Source organism: Centropristis striata, chromosome 11 (genome assembly GCF_030273125.1).
Source record: "Centropristis striata isolate RG_2023a ecotype Rhode Island chromosome 11, C.striata_1.0, whole genome shotgun sequence".
Lineage (NCBI taxonomy): Eukaryota > Metazoa > Chordata > Actinopteri > Perciformes > Serranidae > Centropristis > Centropristis striata.
Window position 1 is genome coordinate 27,425,607 of NC_081527.1, and position 26,497 is coordinate 27,452,103.

At 37.4% G+C, this 26,497-nt stretch overlaps 3 protein-coding genes and 1 pseudogene across 3 annotated transcripts; all 4 read right to left on the reverse strand.

The window, feature by feature from the left end:
* Positions 1-1,106: 1,106 nt before the first annotated feature.
* LOC131980785 (tripartite motif-containing protein 16-like) lies at positions 1,107-3,535 on the reverse strand (annotated as a pseudogene).
* Positions 3,536-6,713: 3,178 nt separating this feature from the next.
* On the reverse strand, positions 6,714-8,556 carry LOC131980505 (tripartite motif-containing protein 16-like). Its single transcript, XM_059344754.1, has one exon. It carries the CDS (start codon positions 8,517-8,519, stop codon positions 6,840-6,842), a length of 1,680 nt encoding a protein of 559 aa, XP_059200737.1. The 5' UTR covers positions 8,520-8,556; the 3' UTR covers positions 6,714-6,839.
* Positions 8,557-15,902: 7,346 nt separating this feature from the next.
* Positions 15,903-17,246, reverse strand: LOC131980996 (E3 ubiquitin-protein ligase RNF135-like). The gene is made up of 3 exons (XM_059345293.1): positions 16,959-17,246; positions 16,494-16,892; positions 15,903-16,295 (listed from the first exon to the last, which is right to left on the reverse strand). The coding sequence occupies exons 1-3, from the start codon at positions 17,244-17,246 to the stop codon at positions 15,903-15,905; spliced, it is 1,080 nt and encodes a 359-aa protein (XP_059201276.1).
* Positions 17,247-19,941: 2,695 nt separating this feature from the next.
* LOC131980657 (tripartite motif-containing protein 16-like) lies at positions 19,942-21,854 on the reverse strand. Its single transcript, XM_059344940.1, has one exon. The coding sequence runs from the start codon at positions 21,762-21,764 to the stop codon at positions 20,166-20,168; it is 1,599 nt and encodes a 532-aa protein (XP_059200923.1). The 5' UTR covers positions 21,765-21,854; the 3' UTR covers positions 19,942-20,165.
* Positions 21,855-26,497: the final 4,643 nt, after the last annotated feature.

Consider the following 26,497-nt stretch of genomic DNA (forward strand, 5'->3'; position numbering starts at 1 on the left):
ATGAAGCAGCACATTGTTTTGTCTAAAAACAAGATAAAAACACTAAATCTGAGGGAAATGATCTTGCTGCATGGACAGATAATTTCACTTGACAAGATTTCTTAAATTAGGATTATTAAATCTAGAAATAAGCATGTTGAACGCTTTAAATAAGAAATTAACTCTTAAAATAAGATAAATTAAAGCTGCAAGCAGCGATGAACTGGCCCGAGCAGAGTTCACTGCAAATTATTTGTTTCTTACCAAGATGAGAAAAACTTTAGATTTAGAAGTTTTAGATCATTTATGTTGTTTTAAAAATTAATTTCTTATTTTAAGTGTCAACATGCTTATTTCTAGATTTAATAATCTTAATTTAAGAAATCTTGTCAAGTGAAATTATCTGTCAGCGAGATCATTTCCCTCAGATTTAGTGTTTTTATCTTGTTTTTAGACACACCTTTTTTACAGTGCACAAATATCTGACACAACACCCATAAAATGCCCATATATACAGCGAGGCAAAATGCCAGCAAACTAAGGTAGTTTCAAAATGATAATAATTCTGATGATAATTGCTTTCACTTCTATTAGACCAAGTTTGAATGTTGTGTTAACAAACAGTGACAGAAAAGTCCTGAAGTATGCCTCCCTATTTAAATGCCAAAAAATGAATACTTTTACTTTGGTTACGTTTTGAATTCAGGACTTTTACTTGTAGTTTTTGTTCACTGTGGTATTTCTACTTTTTCCAGATAAGATGGTGTTTTTTTTCTTTGTTCAGTTACAAATAGTTCAATAATCATTTGCATTTTGCATCAACATGGAATGAGAATATGACTGATATGAAAAAAAAATGTTATAGGTCCTTTTTTCTGCAGCTGAACCTTTTTTTAACCCATGGAGTGAAAATAAATAAACCGAGAAGGCAAGGAAGAGGAAACCATCCCAAAGAGAGAGGGTCCACCTGTTGCTATGGTGAAAGCTTTCTTCAGAAAATACTTTTCATCTATTGTATGTTGAGCCAGATTAATGCGAGGAGACTCAATTGTCCAGGAAAATCATTTTTTTAAATAATGGACAATATACATTGAAATCCAAAAAATAAAACAAACACACACAATATCTGAAACCAATACAAAGTGACTCAGAGACTGCTTCTTTAACATGTGAAGACACTGAAAAACTATTTAAGTTGTAATCAAGTATTTTTACAAAGTTGTATTGGTACTTGTTGAGAAATACATTGAGGAAACGTTTAAAATTAAACTTACTCCAACACAAAATCCTCACCTATTCCTCTGCGCAGATTGTTTGATGGGGAATGATGAGCAGGAGATGTCTGAGTTCTCAGTTTAACTTCATTTTATAACAATATGTCAAGAAAAGTGCAGTTAAAGAGTCTCTGGGTTCAATCTACACATCCCTGACATGACATTAGGCTGGTCAGTTCATGAAGGCTGGAACAAGTATCATTTCCCTAAAACCCAGTGTTCTAGCCTAACAATGTTTACTCAGAATGTGGGTTGAACTCTTCAGAAGGAGCCTCCTTTCAATCAGTTGAGTTGTCAGTTTATTGCATACATGGACATGTCATGTCACCAAGCAGAGAAGACAGTTATTTTTCTGCTCAGCACACCATGTCCATGACCTGACCTGGAACAAAACTTTAAGATGTGTAAATAATCAGTGACACCTCAGTTTTTGACACTAAAGTCAAATGACAGAAATACACAAGCTTGTGGGCAAAAGATTTGTTAAATCTGCATGTTAAGAGAGCTCTGGTAATTAAAATCAACTGTTGTAGGGCAAACAGAGTGACTTTATTGGACTTATTGTAAACACTGAGGTAAAAAAAAAAATCAGATTGAACCTTCTGTCCCTTAAAGGACATCTGTCTATTTTTGTGTGCAGAACTCAGCAGTGGCTCCATATAAATAGCAATGAAGAACAAGCCCAGCATGGTGAATGTGGTCTGGACTCTGTGGAGGAAGGTCATGGTTTCAGTGAAGCTGTAGAAGGACAGAATACCTGCACTGTGATCCAGGTACACTCCTAATCTGGAGCACAGAGGACCTGATACGGGAGTTTCAACATCGTTGTGCCAAAATGTACACTTGTTTGTTTCGCATCTTACTGCCAAAGATTTGTCATTCCATCCAAAAAACCATTCATTCCACTTCCCTTTTCTGCTGATATATTTGTATGCAACTGCTATATAAAGTGTTCCCCCTCTCCACTCCACCTCCCAGTAACAACGTCCAGTCAGACTCTCTTTACTCAGGACCTGCTGATAATGAGTGAATCTGTCTTGGTGATAGGGATAAGACTGTTGCTGTCTCATGCATGTTGCTTTTCTGTTCCCTTCAGATAATAACAGCTTTGTGTTTGCTGTGTTGGGATCCAATGTGAGTTCACATGAATATTTCAAGAATTCAGCTCTGGTCTCTGGCTCTGGTTGTGGTGAAAAAACATCCACATCAGTCACAGTCAGCGAGATGTTTGTCAATTTCTCTCTCAGGACGTCCTGTAGTTTGTCTCTGACTTCTGACACAACTGCTGTCAGGACCTCAAAGTAACGCAGAGGAAATATATTCATGCTGGTTGTACATTTGCTTAATTGTGACACTGAGGAGTAGTTTTGTAGAAACTGGTTGTGATCCTCTCTGTGTGAGAGTTTCTTCAGCTCAGCCTCTTTCCTCTTCAGCTCAGTGATCTCCTGCTGCAGCTTCTCCTGAAGCTCTTTGACTCGTCTCACTTCAGTTTCCTGCTGGGATCTGACCTGCTGCTTCACCTCAGAGCTTCTTTTCTCCATCAGACGGATCAGCTCAGTGAACATCTTCTCACTGTCCTCCACTGTTTTATCAGCAGAGTGATTGATAGCTTCCAGCTCCTGTTGAAGCAGCTTCACATCTTTCTGTCTCTCCTGGATTCTCTGCTGGATGTTTAGTCGACTCACCTCCAGCTCTTTCTGCCTCTCAGTCCTTTCTGCTGCAGCTGACACCGTATCGTGGTCTTTATGTTGATCCACAGAGCAGAGATAACAGATAGACTGCTGATCAGTCCGGCAGAACATCTTCATCGCCTCATCATGCTGAGAGCAGACGTTCTCCTGCAGCTTCTTGGAGGGCTCCATTAGCTTGTGTTTTTTAAAGGCAGAGGATTCATAATGAGCTTGCAGGTGTTAATCACAGTAAGACACCAGACAGATGAGACAGGACTTGGTGGCTTTCAGTTTTCTCCCGCTGCAGACATCACAGGCCACATCATCAGGTCCAGCATAGCAGTGATCAGCAGGAGCAGCGGGGAGTCCGCTCTTCTTTAGCTCCTCCACTCAATCTGCTCACATGGTGCTTTTCACCAGGACAGTTCTCGGTGTGAAGGTCTTCCTGCACTGTGGACAGCTGAAGCTTTCCTTCTCATCCTCTTTATCCCAGTGGGTTTTAATACATTTCATACAGTAGCTGTGTCCACAGGCATTAGTCACCTTCAGTAGATCCAGACAGATGGAACAAGAGAAGGTTTCCTGGTTCAGTTGAACTCCTTTCTGTGCCATTTCACCTCTTAGAGACAAGGACTGTCTGAGTTTCACTTTCCTCGAAGGGAAACTTGTTTGAGCTCTGATCTAAACATGTGTTTCTGCAAGAAGGGGGCCTGTCAGCTCAGCACTCCACCACCATGTTGGTTACACCCATCCACAACAATTGTAGATCTGAAGTGAGAGAACATGGAAATACACAGGGGGCGTGGAGTTCGCTGTGTTTGAGAGCAGGAAGAGGAGGGAGGAATTATGAAGCAGCACTTTGCATTTAAAATGGAGTCTGGGTTAAAACCTGCTACAACAGTTAAATGTTTAGTAGCAAAAGAGTCAGTGGCTGTTAAGGCTTTTGGCATTGGCTTATTTATCTCTTCCATCAAATTCGGCTCAATGTTCTTTGCCGGGTAAAAAAAAACAAGTTATTTTTTAACACTGACATGTTTTAAAAATCTGAGTATGAGGAATAAATTCAGTTTAAAGGGTAAACTAAATGTAGCTTGTAAAATACCAGTGCAGCCTCAGATTAGATAGAGCAACTACAGGTGCATCTCAATAAATTAGAATATCATAGAAAGTTTATTTATGGCAGTAATTCAATTCAATAGGTGAAATAACACATCAAACAGAATCAAACATTTCATGTCTTCATTTATTTAATTTATTCTAATTATAATGATTATGGCTTACATTTAATGAAGACCTAAACTTCAGTATACTGAAAAAAATTGAATATTACAAAAGACCAATTTTAAAAAGTATGTTTAATATGTAAATGTTGGCCTCTGATAAGTATGTCAATCTATATGACTCAATACTTGGTTGGGACTATTTGACCTGAACTACTGGAAAGTGACTTTTCCATCATATTCTAATGTATTGAGATGCACCTGAAATATGAATTAAATATAGAGAGAAAATATTTACAGACTACATGTTTCCTGATAACAGTTAAAGCTTTTACCCTCAGGGAGGCGCTATAGACACGTCAGAGACATCAAACATGAACAGCAGCTCATTTGTGTCATTTGGCTGCATTTATGTTTTTAAAATCATGCCATGTGTGATACATTTTTCCTTCTGATTTTCTGCAGTGTAGCCACATTACAATCAACTAGAAAATAGACTCAACACAACTGAAAACATGAAATAAGAAGTTTATATGGAAACTGCGGCCAACACAGTTTAGACACATAAATTAATTTGCAAATGTGAATGTACAGCAAGTCCTTTGTGACAAATGAAAACAGGAAGCTAATTGAAAAAAACTTAGCAAGGATTTAACAAACATTTCCCCCCATTTTATTTCAATTTTGCTGTATTGATGTTTTTTAAATCCTGCCATGTGTGTTACTTTTTCCCTTCTGTTTGTTCTAATATATACAAATATATATAAATAAATATAAATAAATATATATATATATATATATATATATATATATATATATATATATATATATATATATATATATATATATATATATATATATATATATATATATATATATACATATATATATATATATATATATATACAGATTTCATTAAATGCAGTGGTGGAATGTAACTTACTCAATTCCTGTACTTTTTGGTACAATTTGAGGTACTTGTACTTTATTAAATTACTACCATTTTATGTAACTTTATACTTCTACTTCATTACATTTAAGAGGCAGATATTGTACTTTTTACTCCACTACATTTAGCTGACAGCTTTAGTTAATTTTCAGGTAGAGATTTAACATGAAAAAATATGATCAATTTAAAATGAGTATGCATGTTTATGAGCTTCATAACAGTATATACGTAGTTAGAATTAACCCTAACCTGGACAAAAGTAAAATGCTGCTTTAAAGTGGGTCAATCTTGCATAATGAGTACTTTTAAGTACATTTTGATGCTGATACTTTTGTACTTTCACTTCAGTAAGTTTTGAATGCAGGACTTTTACTTTTAGTGGAGTAATTTCACAGTGTGGTATTAGTACTTTTACTTAAGTGAAGTAATCTGAATACTTCTTCCACCACTCTGCCCTACAAAGTCTAACTGCAGTAACTACAGTTTTGGTAGTTGTGGATGTCTGTTTTATCTTGTGACAAAGTTTTAGATTTTAATTTTGGTTTATTTCAGAGAAATTACTATATAAAAACTGCAGTAACAACAAAATCCAATTCAAAGCTAAAGCAGTAATTGCACTTACCACAGTCTGCTTTGGATATATATACTAATTTAAACATAAAAATAATATAAATTATAAGTTTATTTGAAAGGGAAATTATTATTTAGATAGTGATAAAGTAAAATAGTGAGATAAAATTATATTAAGACGAAAATATAACATTACTTTATAATATTAAGTCTAAAATACACAAATCTTTGAATAGAGTTGTTAAACACTTTTAAATACACTGATAACAAAATCAATTTGAAAATGTTTATTCACTGAAAACAAAATATAAAAGCTGAAAGAAGACAACAACATTGTAGTTACTGCACTCTGTTTGTGCATTACTATTAGAACCTTTTACAGCAAAACCAGAGTGCAGTAACTACATTTTTGGGGTCAAAGGTCAAATAAATCATCATGATTTTTGAGCATAAAATGACATCATCAATACATATAGAAATAAGTGTTATATTACTTATCTACATATAACCAATTTGACTGGCCAGTTAAAAAAAAAACTTTAAAGCAGTTATTCTCAGTTTTACCTTTGTGTAGTTGCTGCAGTTAGACTCTGTAGGGCAGCACTGATTAAATGTGAATGTACAAACTAATGAAGCCACTGGACTCTGATGTCCAAACCAACAATAAATTAATTAATTGAAGTTCTATAAATGGCACTTTGCAGTCTGTGAATACAGCCTATTTCCCTTTATAAATATGAAACTACATTCCTAAGCTTAGTGTCACAAGAATTAACTAGGAAAGTCTGAGATAAATTAACAAAAATGTCCAAACATAAATAAATGGTCGATGGACACCACCACTGGTATTAAAATCAACAGTCAAATACATCTACAGGCCAATAACAGAGATGTAGAAACACTAATTTCTCTGTGTGGAAGATGTTTTAGTGAGAAAAGCTCAAAGGACAGAGTATGATAAATGTTCCTCTGCTTTAACATGAACTCTGAACTTTCAGGCCTCATGTTTACTTTCTCTGGTACGTTGAGAATGAAGACAAGAAGAAAATACTGCGCTGATGTTTGTTTATTCATTATCTAAAGACACAGTTTGTTCCACATCCCACCAGTAAATAAACATTGTAAAGAAAGAGGTAGAACACAGGTTTCATCCATCTGTCCCTTAAAGGGCTTCTGTCTATTTGAGTTTACAGAACTCAGCAGTGTCGTTAATATAATGAAGCTGAAGTCCAGCACAGAGCGGCTGAGTGAATGTGGTCTGGACTCTGTGGAGGAGTTTCATGGTTTCAGAGACGCTGTAGAAGGACAGAACACCTGCACTTTGATCAAGGTACACTCCTATTCTGAAAGACCAAGGACCTGAGAGGGCAGTTTGGACATTGTTGTGAGAAAATCTATAATTCCAAAGGTTGTTTTGTGTTTTACATTTAACCGCCCAAGATTTGTCATTGAGTCCAAAGCCACTTGCCTCTGAGATCTTTGCTCTGCTGATGTTCTTGTATGAAACTGCTACATCCAGTTCTTTTCGTCCCCACTCCACCTCCCAGTAACAACGTCCAGTCAGACTCTCTCTGCTCAGGACCTGAGTCCAGTCTGTGAATCTGTGTGGGTGATCAGGATAAATCTGTTCTAGTCGCCTCAGTGTTGCTTTTCTGTTCCCGGCAGATAATAACATACGTTTATTTGCTGTGTTTGGATCCAGTGTGAGTTCACGTGAGTATTTCAAGAATTCAGCTCTGGTCCTGGGCTCTGGTTGTGAATTTGAACGTAAATCAAATTCAATCACTGTCAGTGAGATGTTGGTCAATTTCTCTCTCAGGACGTCCTGTAGTTTGTCTCTGACTTCTGACACAGCTGCTGTCACATCCTCAAAGTAGCACAGACGACGAATATTGATGCTGGATGTGGATCCACTGAGTTGTGACACTGAGGGGAAGTTTTGTAGAAACTGGGCGTGATCTGTGTGTGAGAGTTTCTTCAGTTCAGCCTCTTTCCTCTTTAGCTCAGTGATCTCCTGCTGCAGCTTCTCCTGAAGCTCTTTGACTCGTCTCACTTCAGTTTCCTGCTGGGATCTGACCTGCTGCTTCACCTCAGAGCTTCTTTTCTCCATCAGACGGATCAGCTCAGTGAACATCTTCTCACTGTCCTCCACTGTTTTATCAGCAGAGTGATTGATAGCTTCCAGCTCCTGTTGAAGCAGCTTCACATCTTTCTGTCTCTCCTGGATTCTCTGCTGGATGTTTAGTCGACTCACCTCCAGCTCTTTCTGCCTCTCAGTCCTTTCTGCTGCAGCTGACACCGTATCGTGGTCTTTATGTTGATCCACAGAGCAGAGATAACAGATAGACTGCTGATCAGTCCGGCAGAACATCTTCATCACCTCATCATGCTGAGAGCAGATGTTCTCCTGCAGCTTCTTGGAGGGCTCCACCAGCTTGTGTTTTTTAAAGGCAGAGGATTCATAATGAGGCTGGAGGTGTTCATCACAGTAAGACACCAGACAGATGAGACAGGACTTGGTGGCTTTCAGTTTTCTCCCGCTGCAGACATCACAGGCCACATCATCAGGTCCAGCATAGCAGTGATCAGCAGGAGCAGCGGGGAGTCCGCTCTTCTTTAGCTCCTCCACTAAATCTGCTAACATGGTGTTTTTCACCAGGACAGGCCTCGGTGTGAAGGTCTTCCTGCACTGAGGACAGCTGTAGATCTCCTTCTCGGCCTCTCCATCCCAGTGTGATTTAACACAGTTCATACAGTAGCTGTGTCCACAGGGAATAGTTACCGGATCCTTCAGTAGATCCAGACAGATGGAACAAGAGAAGGTTTCCCGGTCCAACTTTACTCGTTTTGCCTCCATTTCTCCTCTTGACTGTGTGAGAGTTTCTCTGTCTCTGACTTTAAATAGAGCTCTGCTTCTTTTGTTTCTCTAGATTTACTTCTCTTCACTGACTAGCTCGTCTGCTCCTGCTCTGTCTCTTTCTGGTTGTCTCACCGCTCTGTCTCTGCTGTGTTTGGAGCGGGACAACAAGAGGGCGGGGCTACCGAGAGGAGGGTTTCTCTTAAAGGGACAGTACAAGTAGCTGACCGAGGCTTTGTTGAAGCTTACTACTGACTGTGCTTGTTTAACTTGTTATGACTTTTTATTTAGAAACAACAGTTTTTCCACAGTTTTGGGATTCAAGCGGTTTCTTCTTTTCGATACAATTTCCCCAGCCTTGGAAAAAACCTGTTTACAAGGCACAGCTGGGGTGCATAAGAAATGTTTAGCAACTTGATAAAGATTGGGATATACATTTTTGTGGTTTGCCCAGTATGTGAACAGTTCTGCAGTTCTTTCTAGTGGAGGATCAGCGAGGTAGCGGTTCACTTCCACAATAGTGTTGGTGATTTGGTGACGTTCGAAGCACTTTGCTGCTTCGAACATGTTGCACGCCCCCTCATGGACATGCCTCAGAAGGTCGTTTTTTGTCCCTGCAATTTTTACCATCCAAAAGAGATGCGTCAGGCACTAGGATCAAGCGGAAAACGGCCGCTCAAACTGAAGCCTGTTTCCCTTAGTTTAGACCCGCCCACAAGCTCCTCGATCGGCTCTGCCGTTCCTTGTGTGATTGGCCGTCCCGCTGTCACTCCATCAGGTTGTAAACAGCGCCAGGTTGCCCAGGAGACAGGAGTTCCTGAATCTAAAACAAAGTCCAGCATAGAGGACTGTGTCTTGTCTGTGCTGTTTAGTGTTTTCTCTGTAGGCCTACTCTGTTTTTACATCATTGTAAATGAGGGGTTGCCCTCAATGATTCCTCAAGAAAAAAAATAAAGGATAAATTAAATGAAATAATCTGCCGCTGTAAATTGTTGTTAACATGTTGGGCGTTTGTTCTGCCTGGGTCACGTCAACAAGACGGATTGTAATATCAGAGGTTTCATTCACATTAACGTTTGAATCGGTGTCCATGTGATAGGTGTGTGCGTGCCTGTGTGTGTGTGTGTGCGTGTGTGTGTGTGTGTGTGTGTGTGTTTGTGAGTGTGTGTGTGTGTGTGTGTGTGTTTGGTAATTAGGCGCAGCCAGGATGTCTAAAAGAAGAAAAGTGGTCATAAGAGACTTATTTAGAAGTTTAAGTGTAAATTCGTCAGATTACAGTGTAATCTAAGGAATTGCTTTATTGGGAGCCAGTGAAGGTGTTGCAGGATCGTGTAATCATTACACCATCCTGCAACACCTTCACTGGCTCCCAATAAAGCAGCTTCAAGATCCTCCTCATCAATTACAAAGCTCTTACAAAGCTGAGTTTTAAAATGCTGAAAAGTAAAATGTGTTATTATTATTATTATTATTATTATTATTATTATTATTATTATTATTATTATAACTGTAGAACCTCAACAATGAGGTGATATTTAAAAAAAACGTATATTTAATGCGAAAGAGATACACTTTTGATTATTTGTATTCATTATTTTCATGTGTGTTGAAAGGCGGTAACTGTTTAAAAAACACCAACAATAAAAGATTTAGGGAAAAATGCAATAAAACCTTGGATTACAAATGTGAAGTTTTTTCCTCTATAACTGTATCATCAAAATTGATGATTGTTTCACCGCAAATTGTCACACTGTTTATGTCATGCATCAATATATTTTTGTCAGGTGACGGAGAGATGCAGAAGGAGATACAGGAGGAGAGGCTGGAGGAGGTAGAGCAGGAGAGGCTGGAGGAGGTAGAGGAGGAGAGGCTGGAGGAGATGGAGAAGAAGAGGCTGGAGGAGGTAGAGGAGGAGGAGATGGAGGAGAAGAGACTGGAGGAAGTAGAGGAGAGAAGCTGGAGGAGATGGAGGAGAGAAGCTGTATATAGAAGCCATATATTCCAAAAATAAGTGTAAAATTGGTGGTACAGAGGTGGAGTGAAGTTCACTAACAAGGTGAAACACAGAATTGTGTGATAATGTTTTGCTACATGGTCAAACTGAAAAAGGGAACAGTAAACTTAAAAGTAACACTGGAAAACTAGAAGAACTACTAGAAAACACGGTGAACTGAAAGAGTTTGAGTTTTATTAAAGATACTTGTGTCCCCCCCACCTCTGAAATCAACATTTCGTCCATGGCCGGATCATTTGGCTCGATTCACCAAGAAGAGCTGGCACTTTCTGCTCCTAAATGGCTCTTTATTTTATCACTTATACCTTTTATAATTCTGTTTTGACTTGTATTTGAACACATCACTCATATTTCAATAAATAGTAAAATCCCTTGTAACTCTCTAACGTGCTTGAAGAGCCACTCTGCTACACAAAGCAGATAGAAAATGCCTATAAAACCTAAGCATAGAAATTTTAAAACAACTTTTGACATTTTAATTATTATTTTTGAAACACACACACCTAACAAAACAAGTACTGAAAAATAAGAAATCAAATACAGCAATCAAGTAATTGTGCTTTGTGAATGCCAACTACTGACATCTGGACCAAAATACCAACAAAATGTTTTTGGTATAGAGTAAAAATAATAATAAATAAGCAACATAATGAAAAGAAATAAAATACAATGTGCAAAACAGCAGCATCCAATGGTTTTAGGTGTCTCTATAAACTAATCACCATCATCTAACTAACTTTTTATTAGTTTGTTTCAGGGCAGATAGGCATTGAGGAAGATCAATTATATATTATTAGGGCCACGGGGCAATCGCACCGAGCACTGGTCCCATACAGCAATAGCTGTATTATTGATAATAAGCAAATCATGATCAAGAAAACCATGGAAAATGTCTAGATATCAGCTCTTAAATTAAACTCTTATGACCTTTTTTTGTTGTTATCATTATATTTGTCCAAACAAATGTACCTTTAGTTGTACCAGGCATTAAATGAACAAGAAAGCAAGGAAAAAACAAGGGTGGTCTAAGATTTTTTTTCATGACTGTATCTTTGCCAACTATAGAAGAAGAAAAGAGCATGACAGTCTTACAGCAAGAGCTTCTGTGTTTGGTCCTCGTTAAGGCCTTGTTGTGTTGTAAGCAATATCACCATTCATCCATTCATCCATTCATCCATTCATTCTCCTTATCCAAACTGGGGCTGGAGCTTAGCTGGAGCCAGTCCCAGCTGACATTGGGTGGTACACCCAGGAGAGGTCACCAGAGACATTTTATTTCAGTGACTGATCAACAAGGCCATAGAGAGACTTTTCAGTCTATAAGTGTATTTATTCAGATTTATACAGTTTAAAAACATCCCAAAACACCTTAGTGGAGCTCAACCAGAAAATATGTAGATTTGGGAGCGAAAAGCCCACGATGTGTGCAGTTTCACACTTAAACAACAACAACCCTACTCAGAATTTGAATAGGTCCATTAAAGTTTGGAAAGCCCCTTTATATGTGCAGTTTTACACTTAAATGACCCTACTCAGCACATGAATATGACCATTGAAGAATGAAAGGCCTGCATGTAACAGCAGATCTCCTCACTCAACCTCTCTTTTAAACAGTCATCCATGGTTGCAATGATTCACAACTTTGAAAAAAAAAAGGTTGACTGTTTATATCATCTTTAATAAAAAAACAAACCTTACCTGATAGGGTTAGGCAATTTAACAAACTTCATTAACAATTAAGATGGCTTCCAATGATTATGAAGACTAAATATATAAACTGATAATTGTCCTGCGTTCTATTCATAATCTCATTTATAAATCCAGAGTCACCCTTTCCCTGACCCCTTATTATATAATTCTCATGTATAAACAGATAATTTACCAAAAAGTAACAGTTGTTATAATGTAAAATATGTCTTCTAAGGGTGAAAAGTATCTATAAATATTTTACATTTATGACCAATTTAAATGTCAATGTATGTGGTTACAATTACTATTACTATACTAAGTAACAGTGTTATGAAATATATATGTTAAATGTTTAAACTTCTAATACAAATTATTCAAATTAATAATAATAATACATTTTATTTGGAATGCGCCTTTCTTGGCACGAAGGACACCGTACAAAAAGATAGTCCTCAATTTTCACAAAAAAATAAGTAAGCAACCACTTTCAAAGCATCTAATATTTATTTACCAACCCCTTTTCCCAGCAGCACAAATGTATTGAATTGATAGAGCCATCACAGAGGAAGACAAGACACAATCAAGAATCTAGAATCAAGTAGCATTTTAGTCCTCAGCTCATTTTAAACAGAAATCACCTCAAAATTAATTTTTGAGCAACAGCTCCGATTGACAGTTTAACATATAAGTGAGAGATAACCAGATATTTTGCTTGTGCCCACACTGCCCTGGGCCCTTTAGAGAGCGTGGGCCCAGTTGCCCATATGGTTAATCCGGCCTTGTGTCTTAACATATGTGGACACTTTTTGCAGTATTATTTTGTTGCTGGGTAGGATGTTGGAGTAATAGTCTTTTCTTTCAGTTCATTAAGATTGCCTACTTTACTGAAGGAAATAGGGATATAATAAGGCTTTTGCTTTTATTGCTTTCATTCAGATGTTGTTTGAAGAGCGAACTAAGACTAAGCTTGAAGCAATCTGTACATTTGAAACTGATGACAGGAAACCCATTACATCCTTCCTGAAAGTCTTCACATCTGTGAAGAGCATTAGTGTGCCAACCTCACCACAGAAACTAAGCACATTTCTGATACAGTCTGCTTCCTTTCCTTTTTACTCCACACAGTGTTGGATCAGCTCTGTGTAACATTTTCTGGTGAATTTTATTTTACTTTGACATTTTGTTGTAGATATCAGGATATCTGACCGCTGAGCTGTGTGTAAAGACAATAACAAGAGGTAGAAACACAGACAAACCAACTATTCCTAAATGTATATGAAAGGGTATAAAAGGGTTTAAAAATCAACAAAATGTTAGTTAAACGCATAAGTACTTATTTATATTTTTGTCATCAATTATTTACATAAGTCTAAGTAAATATAAATATGAAATGTATACAGATTTAAGTAAATGTTAATGTACATAAATATGTATATTAAAATTGAAGCTTTTTTCTGCTTGTTTGTATGACAATTTTTAAATTTTTCATTTCACAAATACAATAGTATAAAGTATAACTATTGACCAATATTGTACGATCTATTTCCTTTTTTAAAAAGTTTATTATGTGACAATGTTAATATAGTCATACCAACTATTCCTAAATGTAATGTATATGACAGGATATTAAAGACAAATACTTTCTATGAGATTGTTAGCAGGATGAAGGCGCCCTCTTGTGTCCTGCATTCAGTTTACACATTTCACTTGTTAACCTGCTGTGACGTTCACATTTAAAAATGTTACTGAGCCTGTGGCATCTTCAAACAACATGAGTGAAGAGATATTTAAAGATCACACAATGTCAGTTTGATCGCAGGAGTCACACCATGGAACGCTAATGATGCATTTAAGTCACATGGGAAAGACGGTAGACAAGAGTTTCCAGTTTACAATTATGTTTCACAGCAGCCTTCACGAGAGAATAAGTGTTGGGAATATGAGATTTTAGACTGTAGGTTAAAATGTTTGACTTTAACTTTTTGTATAAAAAGCATATACACATTTGGAGCCAAATATAAGAATCAACTTAAATAACGTTTTGCTTTAACTTTATCTGTTGTCAAGGTTTTAAAAAGTTCTTGTGTAATAAATCCTCTTTTTTGCTCAGTTTGCAAATAAAATATTAGTTGTAAACAGCAACCAGTGATAGGAAACTCTGTAACAAAGCTTTTCTTCAGTGAGAAAAGTTAAAAGGACAGAGACTTATTCTACAGAAGTCAGTCAAACATGTACTGTGTGGTATTTAAAGAGGAAAAACTGCCTCAGTCATACTCTGACATTTGTTTCACATTTTCTCAATCAACTTTGAATGCTGCCCTGGAATAATGACAACAAAAGAACCACTTTATCCAAATGTGTTTCTTCTTCATGTAAACCTTCAGTTAGTTCACACATCCCATCAGTTAAAAAACTCAGATATGTAGCAGTAATATAATCATCTCATTATCGATTGAGAATCACAGTCATTGTGAAAAACAAAATAAAATGTAATTTATATGTGGCAAGGTTGGATTTATTCCTAGAAATCTTTACAGTACATTAAAATGTTGCCGACAACGCCAGCTAGAGGTTTTAAAAGGAGCCTAGAACTCCACTACATAAAATACATACAGGTTCTTTGGGTATCAGGTTGTTACTGAGCAGAGAATAGGACACTGAGGGCAATTGTAAGGGTATAAAACTTTTTCTAAAAACTGTATATTTAAAATTGTCCCAGCCCAAACTCCAGGACCATTAGCCAGTCTCTAGTACTTCTTTGGTCCACTTAGGCTGTTCAAAGTCCTTTTCCAAAGGGATGCAATAGTGGCCTCAATCCGTGGCACACCAGACGACGTCCCAGCACACAGTTCTGCACATTGTTAGAAAAATTACATGAGGAAACCTTGAAAATTGAATGATCTGACACCAACAGAAACTCCTTTTCTCTGCGCAGATCGTTGATGGGGAATGATGAGCAGGAGACGTCCAAGTTCTCAGTTTAACAAAAGTTTATTACAATCCGTCAGAAAATGTGCAGTCCGGGTTCAAATCTACATGTCCCTGATACACACAGACGGGTTCAGTTCGTGAAGTCTGAGCCACGTCTAATTTGCCTGAAACATTAAATCCTCACGATTGTTTACAAAACATGATGTTAGATTTCTTCCAGGAAGTTCCGCCTTCTTCATCCGCTGATTCGCCAGTTTTAATCAATACAAGGGCACATCATGCCACCTGGTTGCTTGCTGCCCGGAACAAGGCCGTGACATCAAGTCCTGACCTTTCTGCCTTGTTATGTCTTACAGAGACACGGGATTTTCATTCCGAAAAACAAAAAACACATTAAAAACTGACCCCGTCACATATACAGGGTTTTTTTCAAAATCACAAAGTAGTGACAGCAAAATATCTACAATTAAACAAGGTCTATTTTGACACATGCAATGGAAGAGAAACAACACCCTGCTTTCATCAATAAAATATACTTTATAATAATATAAACAGTTGACTTGTCAACAGTACCCTGATTTACAAATTAACAGCGGATAAAAACACATGAATGCTACCAAACTAACACAGTAATGTAAAAAAAATAAAATAAAACCTTCTCCAACCTCCAACTGAAAATATGTAAAGTATTCTTTCTCTACAACCATCTCTCCATCTCAAAATTATATTTTGTCACCTTTGGACCCCACTTACAGTTTACAGAACTCAGCAACTCCAGAAGAATAGTTAAGAAGCCGAAGTCCAGCATGGAGAGGCTGAGTGAATGTGGTCTCGACTCTGTGGAGGAGTTTCATGGTTTCAGAGACGCTGTGGAAGGACAGAATACCTGCACTGTGATCCAGGTACACTCCTATTCTGGAGCATGGAGGACCTGAGATGGGAGTTTTTATATTCCTGTACAACAATTCACAACTGTCTCCCTCACATCTTAAAGCCCAAGATTTGTCATTGAATCCAAATCTGCATTCATCCGAGCTGCCTGCTCTGCTGATATCCTTGTATGCAACTGCAACACCAACTCCTGCTTCTTTCCACTCCACCTCCCAGTAACAACGTCCAGTCAGACTCTCTTTACTCAGGACCTGAGACCAAACAATGAATCTGTCTGGGTGACTACAATAAGACTGCTGCTGTGTCATAAAGGTTGCTTTTCTGTTCCCTTCAGATATTAAGAGATACATGTTTGCAGTGTTTGGATCCAGTGTGAGTTCACGTGAATATTTTAAGAATTCAGCTCTGGTCTCTGGCTCTGGTGGTGGATTTGACAGTAAATGATGTACTTCTGTCACTGTCAGTGAGATGTCCTCTCTCAGAAGTTCCTGAAGTTTATCTCCGACTTTTGACACAGCCATTGTCGCATCCTTGATGTTTGGACAGATATTGATGCTGGATGTAGATCCACTGAGTTGCGACACTGAGGGGTAGTTTTGTAGGTACTGGGTTTGATCTCCTCTGTGTGAGAGTTTCTTCAGTTCAGCATCTTTCCTCTTCAGCTCAGTGATCTCTTGCTGCAGCTTCTCCTGAAGCTCTTTGACTCGAGGCAGCAGGTCAGATCCCAGCAGAAAACTGAAGCAAGTCAAGTCAGAGCGTCTTTTCTCCATGAGATGGATAAACTCAGTGAACATCTTCTCACTGTCCTCCACTGTTTTATCAGCAGAGTGATTGATAGCTTCCAGCTCCTGTTGAAGCAGCTTCACATCTTTCTGTCTGTCCTGGATTCTCTGCCTGATGTTTTGTCGACTCACCTCCAGCTCTTTCTGCCACTCAGTCCTTTCTGGGAGTCCAGTCTTCTTCACTTCCTCCACTAAATCTGCTAACATGGTGTTTTTAACCAAGACAGGTCTCAGTGTGAAGGTCTTCCTGCACTGAGGACAGCTGTGGTTTTTCCAGCTGGATTCTTCATCCCAGTGTGTTTCAATACAGTTCAGACAGTAGCTGTGTCCACAGGGAATAGTCACCGGATCCTTCAGTAGATCCAGACAGATGGAACATGCAAAGCTTCCCCGGTCCAGCTGAACTCCTCTTCGTGCCATTTCACCTCTCAGCAGTGACTGCAATGAGTCTCTGTGCTATGACTTAAAGCAGAACTCTTGTTGTTCTTGTTCCTGTTCATTTGCTAATCTTGCTCGTCAGCTCCTGCTGCTCTGTCATGTAGGTTACACCCATCTTCACACTTGCATATCAGTGAGGGGGAGGGAGCAAGGTCACATCTGCACAGAGTGGAGCTTGCTGTGTTTTAAGCAGGACAAAGAGAGTTATTAAGCTGTCATGCATTCCAGTCAGAGGAGTTTCTCTTTAAGGGGCAGGGCACGTTTCATTGTCTTTTCATCAACAGTACAATGTGACTAGTGTGAATGCTTGGCCTGTGGTATTGTTCTTTGCAGGTTTCTAAAAATCCTTCAGCCAAACAACTCCAATGTGCTTGCTTGGTTCCTGACCAATACAGATCACATGACATAGTTACCTCACACACCCAGATCTCTATTTATTTATTTATTTAGTGTGAAATGCGTATGTGTGTGTGTGTACTTTGTATTTATAAGTGCTTGTATATTTGTGTGGATATTTCAGGGAGGAAAATAGATGTGTTGCAAAGTTCTGTTGAATTGGGATCAGGCATTTGTAGAGGTGATTTTTTGAATAAATGTAGACCAAGTTTTGTTGAATCGGGGTATGTTGTGATTAATTGAAAATTTTTCCATTGATATTTGATCTGTTAACAAATTCTTCCAGTGTGTGATGTTCAGTTTTTTCTTGTTTTCCAGTTTACACACCCAGATCCATCTGCACACACTCAAGGAAATACCGTACACTGATTTATGGGAAACCAGCAAACAGCTATTTATGATGTTTAAAAATAAAAAAAATATTGAAATATGCATGCTACTATACAAACTTATTCTACCTCTGCATAACTTACAAAAGACCCCTTCAAAAATATGCAACTCAACTCAACTTTTTTCAGAGTACAACTTAATTTACCTGACAGAGAAATGTTGCTAGTTAGATTGTGGTTTGAGAGTTTACTTACAAAATATAAATACTGGTGGCATCATGTGGAAAGATCTATGACTCGATAGGGAGAATACTGGGAGAACTTGTAAATGTGGATGAATCTTGTGTAATGTGGATGAATCTTGATATGAAGTCCATACCATGTATGGAACACACTCAGAACATTAGCACATTTTGTATGTGTCTATGAATCATAATGTTATTTGTAACTTAAATAAAACAATGATGCGGCATACTTATTTAGACATATGCATTTGGTTTGTGATGATTTATTTTTTCTTTTTCATGTGACAATGTTAATCTAAAAAAATAATCTGTGAAATGTTAATTGCAAACCTATAAGTACTTATTTATATTATTTCAATCAGTTATTATATATCTATACAGGTGGAAGTTAATATAAATATTATAAATGTATACAGTTTTAAATAAATATGAATATGTATATAAAAATGGGAATACTTTTTACCGCTTGTTTGTATGACAATTTTTCCTTTTCACAATAAAAAGTATGAAGATATATTTTAAAATATTCTAAGAAATTATAATAATATTTTTATGTGCCACATATAAACTAAAGTGTTGCCAAACCCACTTGTTACTTTGAGCTTCTTCTTCTTTTTTTATTGGTACACTTTGTGCCGTTAATATAAATATATATATATATATATATATATATATATATATATAATATATATATATTTATCTGAACATTTGTAATCATAAAGAGAAGAAATACAAGAGACACAGAATTCTTCTGCCAAATTTAAAATAATTTTTAACAAAAACAACAAAAAATTCACTCCTTGATGTCTGTTTTATCTTGTGACAAAGTTTGAGATTTCAATTTCACTTTATTTCAGAGAAATATTTATGTAAAAACCACAAAATTCAAATCAAAACCAAGCAGTAATTGCACTTACCATCGTCTGTTCTGTATATATATACTAATTGAAACATAAAAATAATAGAAATTATAAGTTTATTCAAAGGGGAAATTATTATCTAGATAGTGATGAAGTAAAAAAAGTGAGATAAAATTATATTGAGACTAACATATAACATTTGCTTATCATATTAACTCTAATTATGCAAATATTTGAATATAGTTGTTAAACACTTAAATTAACTTATAAGAAAATCAATTAGAATTTTTTTTTTCCCTATTCAACAAAATATAAAAGCTGAAAGAACACAACAACATTATTGTTACTGTACTCTGGTTTTGCATTACTATTAGAACCTTCGACAGCAATGTTTAACTAACTTTTTGGGGTCAAAGGTCAAATAAATCATGATTTTTAAGCATAAAAATTCCATCATCAATTCATGTGGAAATAAGTGTCATATCACTGACCACTTTGGCTGGCCGGTTAAAAAATGTAAAAAAAACCCAAAACTTTAAAGCAGTTTTTCTCAGTTTTACCTTTTGTGTAGTTACTGCAGTTAGACTTTGTAGGGAAGAAAACTGCCACATCTATTGACTGATAAATGCTTGAAACTTTGTACTTTTTAGTGTTTCAGGAGGAAAAGTGTCTTACTTATACTGTCAGCTACAAATTTCGTCAAACATCTTCGTATCATACTCTGGAATGAAGACAAAAAGAAAATACCTTTTTAATGTTTATTCATTTTGTAAAGCTTAAGCTTGTCCACACATCCCATCAGTGAATAAAACCAGTCCTAAAGAATTATGAACATTGGAATCATGAAGAAAAAAAGTCTACATAGTTATGAATTTCTTTGCAAATTTACAAAGTGGTGAGAACAAAATATGGAAGATAAAGGCACGTTCTCTCAAGAAACAAATATCTGTGTCAATATCTATCATCAATGCAAATATTCAAACATGATAGAGCAATGTCCGTGCAGGTAAACAAACTCCATCATGAACACTGAGAGCCCCCATACAACAATCAACTGTCAGCTGATTCTGTTTACTTGAGTTTACAGAACTCAACAGTAACAGGATCAAAGCAATAGAAGCTCAGTCCAGCATAGAGCGGCTCAGTGAATATGGCTAAAGCTCTGTAGAGGAGAGTCATGGTGTCAGAGACGCTGTAGAAGGACAGGACACCTGCCTTGTGATCCAGGTACATTCCTAATCTGGAGGGTTTAGGACATGAGATGGGCTGGTAGTAAGGGTGATGCTGAAATCTAGTACGAGCATGGCAATCTAAGGCCCAAGATTTGTCATTATCTCCAAATGCAACGTTAAAGGACTTTGTTTCGTGACTGTTCTTATATGCAACTGCGACACTCACCGTTTCCCCTTTCCACTCCACCTCCCAGTAACAACGTCCACTCAGACTCTCTTTACTCAGGACCTGCAGCCGCACAGGTCTGTCTTTTGGGTCGTCAGGAGAATCCCATGTTATCTTCCTGTTTCCCTCAGATAATGACAGTGGTCTATTTGCTGAGTTTGGATCCAGTGTGAGCTCACATGCATATTTTAGGAATCCAGCTCTGGTCTCTGGCTCTGGTTTTGGCAGTAAAACTTCCACTTCAGTCACAGAAAGTGAGACATCTGTCCACTTCTCCTCCAGGACGTCCTGCAGTTTGTCTCTGACTTCTGACACAGCTGCTGTCACATCCTCGAAGTAACTCAGAGGACGGATGTTGACGCTGGATAAACTGGATACATATTCATATAAATGTGACAGTGTGTAGTAGCTACGCATTACAACCTGTCTGTTCTGTGAGAGCTCATGCACCTCAGCCTCTTTCCTCTTCAGCTCAGTGATCTCCTGCTGCAGCTTCTCCTGAAGTTCTTTGACTCGTCTCACTTCAGTTTCCTGCTGGGATCTGACCTGTTGCTTCAGCTCAGAGCTTCTTCTCCTCATGAGACTGATCAGCTCATTAAAGGTTTTCTCATTGTCCTTCACTGCTTTTTTAGCGGAGCGATTGATAGCTTCCACCTCCTGGTGAAGCAGCTTCACATCTTTCTCTCTGACCTGGATCATTTTCTGGATGTTCTGTCGAGTCGTCTCAATCTCCCAATACATCTCAGTCCCTCCGAGCTCAGAGTCGTCATCATCACTGTAGGTCAGCATATCCATGGCATCATCATGACGAGAGCAGATGTTCTCCTGCAGATTCTTGGAGGGCTCCACCAGCTGGTGTTTCTCAAAGGCAGAGGATTCATAATGAGGCTGGAGGTGTTCATCACAGTAAGACACCAGACAGATGAGACAGGACTTGGTGGCTTTCAGTTTTCTCCCGCTGCAGACATCACAGGCCACATCATCAGGTCCAGCATAGCAGTGATCAGCAGGAGCAGCGGGGAGTCCGCTCTTCTTTAGCTCCTCCACTAAATCTGCTAACATGGTGTTTTTCACCAGGACAGGCCTCAGTGTGAAGGTCTTCCTGCACTGAGGACAGCTGTAGATCTCCTTCTCGTCCTCTCCATCCCAGTGTGATTTAATACAGTTCATACAGTAGCTGTGTCCACAGGGAATAGTTACCGGATCCTTCAGTAGATCCAGACAGATGGAACAAGAGAAGGTTTCCCGGTCCAACTTTACCTTCTGCGCCATTTCAATTGTGTGAGAGTTTCTCTGTCTCTGACTTTAAGTAGAAATCTGCTTCTTTTGTTGCTGTAGATATGTTAATGTGCTCTGATCGCTCCTCAGCTCTGTTTGTGTTCAAGCGGGAGGAAAAGGGGCGGGGCTGTCAACTTTTCCTCTTCCTGCCTTTGAGAAGGAGGTATCTCTTAAAGGGACAGTGCAGTTTTTCATTATGCAGAGAAGATTTTAACAAAAATGTAATTATATATCTAAATGTGAACCAAGGTTATTATAGTTAACGAAAACTAACGAAATAACGAAAACTGTAATTGAAAAACATTTTCGTTAACTGAAATAAGAAATAAAAACGAGTTTAAAAAATAAATAAAAATAAAAACGATAATTAACTGAAACTATTTTGTGGTTACAAAACTAACTAAAAATATAGTGAAAATGTCCTTCGTTTTCGTCTTTGTCAACTTTTTTCAGACGTTAACCTTTTTGGTTGGTATGAAATATATTTAATCTATCTGGTTTTATGACTTAATAACCTTATTGGGGCTGAGATGGATCAGACAAAAGAAATAAAGGAAACATTTATTATGACTTTTTTGAATCTCACACCCAACAAATACCCCATTACTAAAAAACTAAAACTAAAAAAAACTAAACCAAAACTAAGTATTTTCAAAAAAATAAAAACGAATAAAAACTAACAAACTCGCTTGTTAAAATAATTGATTATTTTCTATATTTGTAAATGATTTTATGCTTTATTTCTGCTTCTCTGTTGTTTGACTTTCTGGTGTCTGTCCCTGTGTCTGTCTCTGTTGTCTGACTCTGTGTCTGTCTCTGTGCTTGACTATCAGGTCAGCCTTGGTAAATATCTCTATGCATTTATATTAAATCAGGCAATATGATTTTGATACAATGATTATGTTTGTGTGTTAATATTATAACATATATTTCATTGTCTGTTTCATATTTTTTAGACTTTTAGAATCCATGTTAGACAGAGAAAAATATTTGACTCTGTAAGACATAATATCTTTGTAAGACATAACAAGGCAGGAGGTTTTTGTTGAATGTTCTGGAGAAGAGGCCAGGTCAGGATGGCCTTGTCCGGGGGAGCAAGCAACCAGGTGGCATGAAGTGCCATTGTATTAATTAAAACTGGCGAATCAGCAGATCAAGGACGGCGGGACTCCCTGGAGGAAATCGACCAGCATGTTTTGTAAACAAATGTTAGTATTTTAATGGGTTCAGGGAGAGAGTCCATCTGAACCCATTAAAAAATTATTTCCTCATGCAATTTTTCTAATACACTCTAAAAACATAAAAAGCGCGAGGAAATTAAAACTAATGAAAAACCCAAAACTATTTACCTTGATGTGAAGTACTTTCAATCACTATTAAAATTTTAATATCCTGTCTGGAAGGGCACAGACACTTTCTGTAACAGTGTCAGTGAAAGTTCTGTCAAACAATGTGTCGGTTTATGAAGTTATTAATCTGTATAACCATGTCTTTCCCTAACTCTAATCATGCTGTAGTCATGTGCAGATACTGTAGAATGCAGCGGTTTTATTCAGTCTAAAAAAACCCCACTATCCTATCATCTATGTTTCCATCCAGAGCCGGCCCAAGGCATAAGCGAACTGGGGGCCCCGAGAGCAATTCAAAAATATATTTATTATTCCTCTCAGATTCCCCATAAGGCATGTCACTATACCTATAGACAGTTAGTCAATTGGGAAAAAGTCAAGCAGAGCTGGTTGACTTAGTCAAGAAGTAAAGATGTTATATGATATATAGAGATATATAGATATTTCTTAGTGATTTTATTTGTTGTTGCTCTTTATTGTTGTTCTTGCACTACAATTTATTTAAGCACATTGCTGTTGCAGTTTTTTTGAAGCCAAAAATAATAAACCAGATGACACTTTTACTTAAATATATATAATGTAGTTTTTTTTAATAATGTTTTACCATTTGGAACGATGTGTAAATCAACCCTAGCTCACTCTTCTAGTTGAATGTGCTACATTTTGAGATTAAAAACCATATGTGACGCCCTGGACATCATTCATTCATTAGTACTATTTATGTAATTAACTGGGCCACCCCCATAAATGTGTGAAGACATATCAGGCTGACAAATGATAATGTAAACAACACTGCTAGGGCCGCAATGAGTTTATAGTAGGTGTGTGAATGATCAACAACCAATATTATTGGCAGAAATAGAGGGCGAATTCTGCTTAGGGCCCCATGGAGGCTTGGGCCTGTCTTCATTCCATCCCATAACCACTGGGGGGCGACAGAGTTCTACTAAAACTTCAACGAGGAGAAACGTGTTTATGTTGCTCATATTCACACACTGTCAGACTAAGTTGTATTCTTGTTATTGTCTGTTAAATGTGCACAGTGTTGACTGAAGCTGCTCACCAACGCTAACTCTGTCAGCCACTTCACATCTAAGTAAAATTCACTTTCAGTCCCTTAACTTCTGGACAACAAAATGCCATTTTAGTGAGATTTTATTTGCTCTATTTACGGTTTACTCTTTAAGTTCTGCAGCTCTATGGAGTCAGCACAAGCATGGCTAGAGGTTGGAACAACACAAAAATGTTTTGTGCAGCATAACATAGTTATAATGACATAGATCATTCAAAAAAACAAAAACGCAAGTTTAATTTCCCATTTAATTTTTTTCACAAAAAATGGGGATAGAAATTAGGTCTTAACATACACTTCTGAAAAAAATCTTACAACAGGGGTAGTAGTAGGGGTTCCAAGTATTGGAATTTCGTGTTGGTAAAACATAACCAGGTTGTAAGTAGAGCTTCGAAATGCAAAAAGAATAATCAAGAGCAAGAGGTTAAAAAAGAATTGACAATTAGAAAACTGCATTTAAACTCCAACAGGCTGTACATCAACTGATCAAAAGTTTAAGACCGTAGCCTTAAAAAAACAAAAACAGAATTGACAAGAAGTGTCAAAAAAGGACTCAGTATTGAGTAGCCCCACTGTTTTTGTTGAGTACTTGCTCGTGCAACTCAACAATAAGCCATGTTCAAAGATGGAAAGCATTTTTGCCTTTTCAATTAGGGGGTCATGGCAGTAAGTATGTCTGATGGAAAATTATGAGAAAACAAGATAAGCGGAAGAAAATGGATGGATGGATGGATGGATGGACAAGATTTTTTACACATATTTTGACTTTTTAAGGCTATGGTCTTAAACTTTTGATCAGCTGCTGAACAGCCTGTTCTGTCCATTTTTTCGATGAATTGCTTTTTTGTCTCTTGCTCCTGTTTATTCTTTTTACATTTTGAAACTCTACTTACAACCTGTCACTCTACAACCCTTGTAATTTCTCCCCCGGTCTTAAGATTTTGTTAAGGACTGTATAATACATATTGAAAAAAATAAAAATAATTACCAGGTCACGTGGATGAGGTTGTGCTGAAAAATATGATACCAAAGTGGCATGATAAACATTTTTAAGTGACAGAATGAAAAGTGTTAAAAAAACAGACAAAATAGCCCAAAACTCCACAGGGTTAGTGCAGGTTCAAGCATGAATTATTATACATTAAAAGACTGTATTTTCTGTCTGCCATTAATGAATTCTAAGCCACTACAGCAGTCGTTTGCTATAAAAGCTTTCAGTCTGAAGGAGTGTTGATGCCTGAACTGAAAGCTTGCAGTCTTTGTTTCATTAAAACTAAGCAGGATGTTACTGTTATTCACTTACTGTGCAGCTCTCATTTACTCTGAGCTGTTCTCCAAAACCCCACTGATGCATTAGATTTCTTTTTTTAATGGTCACTGCAGGCGCTGACTCTTTGTTGTATCAGACCGGCTAAACCGACTGCAGCAGTAAAACAGCCTTTGTTTTCCCTGAATCCAACAGACAGCGCACTGTTAATAAAGGAGCTTTCTGCAGAGCCAGTGTAATGCTTCAGCCAGATCTGATAAAAAATGTTTTCTTTGTAGTTTCACAGAGCCCAGAAGTTTTCCATGACTGCTTTAAAACGCCAACAGATACATTCCAACACTGATAGAAATACACAAGGGGAAGAGTATTGATAAAGTGACTTTCCGACTCTTTTTTACTTTGATTCAGGCCACAAAACAAGATATGTTCTGTGATACACATGGGGGCAAAAAAAGGCGTGTCTGGCCCGAACGATACTTTATTGTTTTATAGGTGCCACATGTTTATTTCAACGGCAGGTGTTAGAAATAATCTGTTATTCTGTCTCGGTTTTCTACAGTGATCAGACATAATGAGCAGTACTCAGACACTCCTTATACTGGGGACAATAACAGGTGTTAGAATTGTCTCTTATTCTGTCTCTGTTGTCTGTCTCTGTGCATGGGGATCACTATCTGATTGACTAGGTCACTGTCTGTGCATGCGTAATTCACTAACTGTGTGTGTGCCCCCTCTCTATGCATTTATAGATTAACCCTCTGAAATCTTGGGCTATTATGTCCGTTAAAAAATCTGTTTAAAAATCTTTACCATGCCATGTTGGCATCAGTTTTTTTCAGCGTTACCTCACCTATATGTCCTGATAATTCATTTTTAACTTTGACTTACTTGATCAAAAATTTAAAACTAAAAGAAACAAAGGAAAACATAAAATTTGATCTTGAAAATTATGTTTCACACACAGAAATGTACATGTTGCAAATATGAACACGGGTTGCAAATTTAACATATAACAGGTAAAATGAGGATAATATCTAGT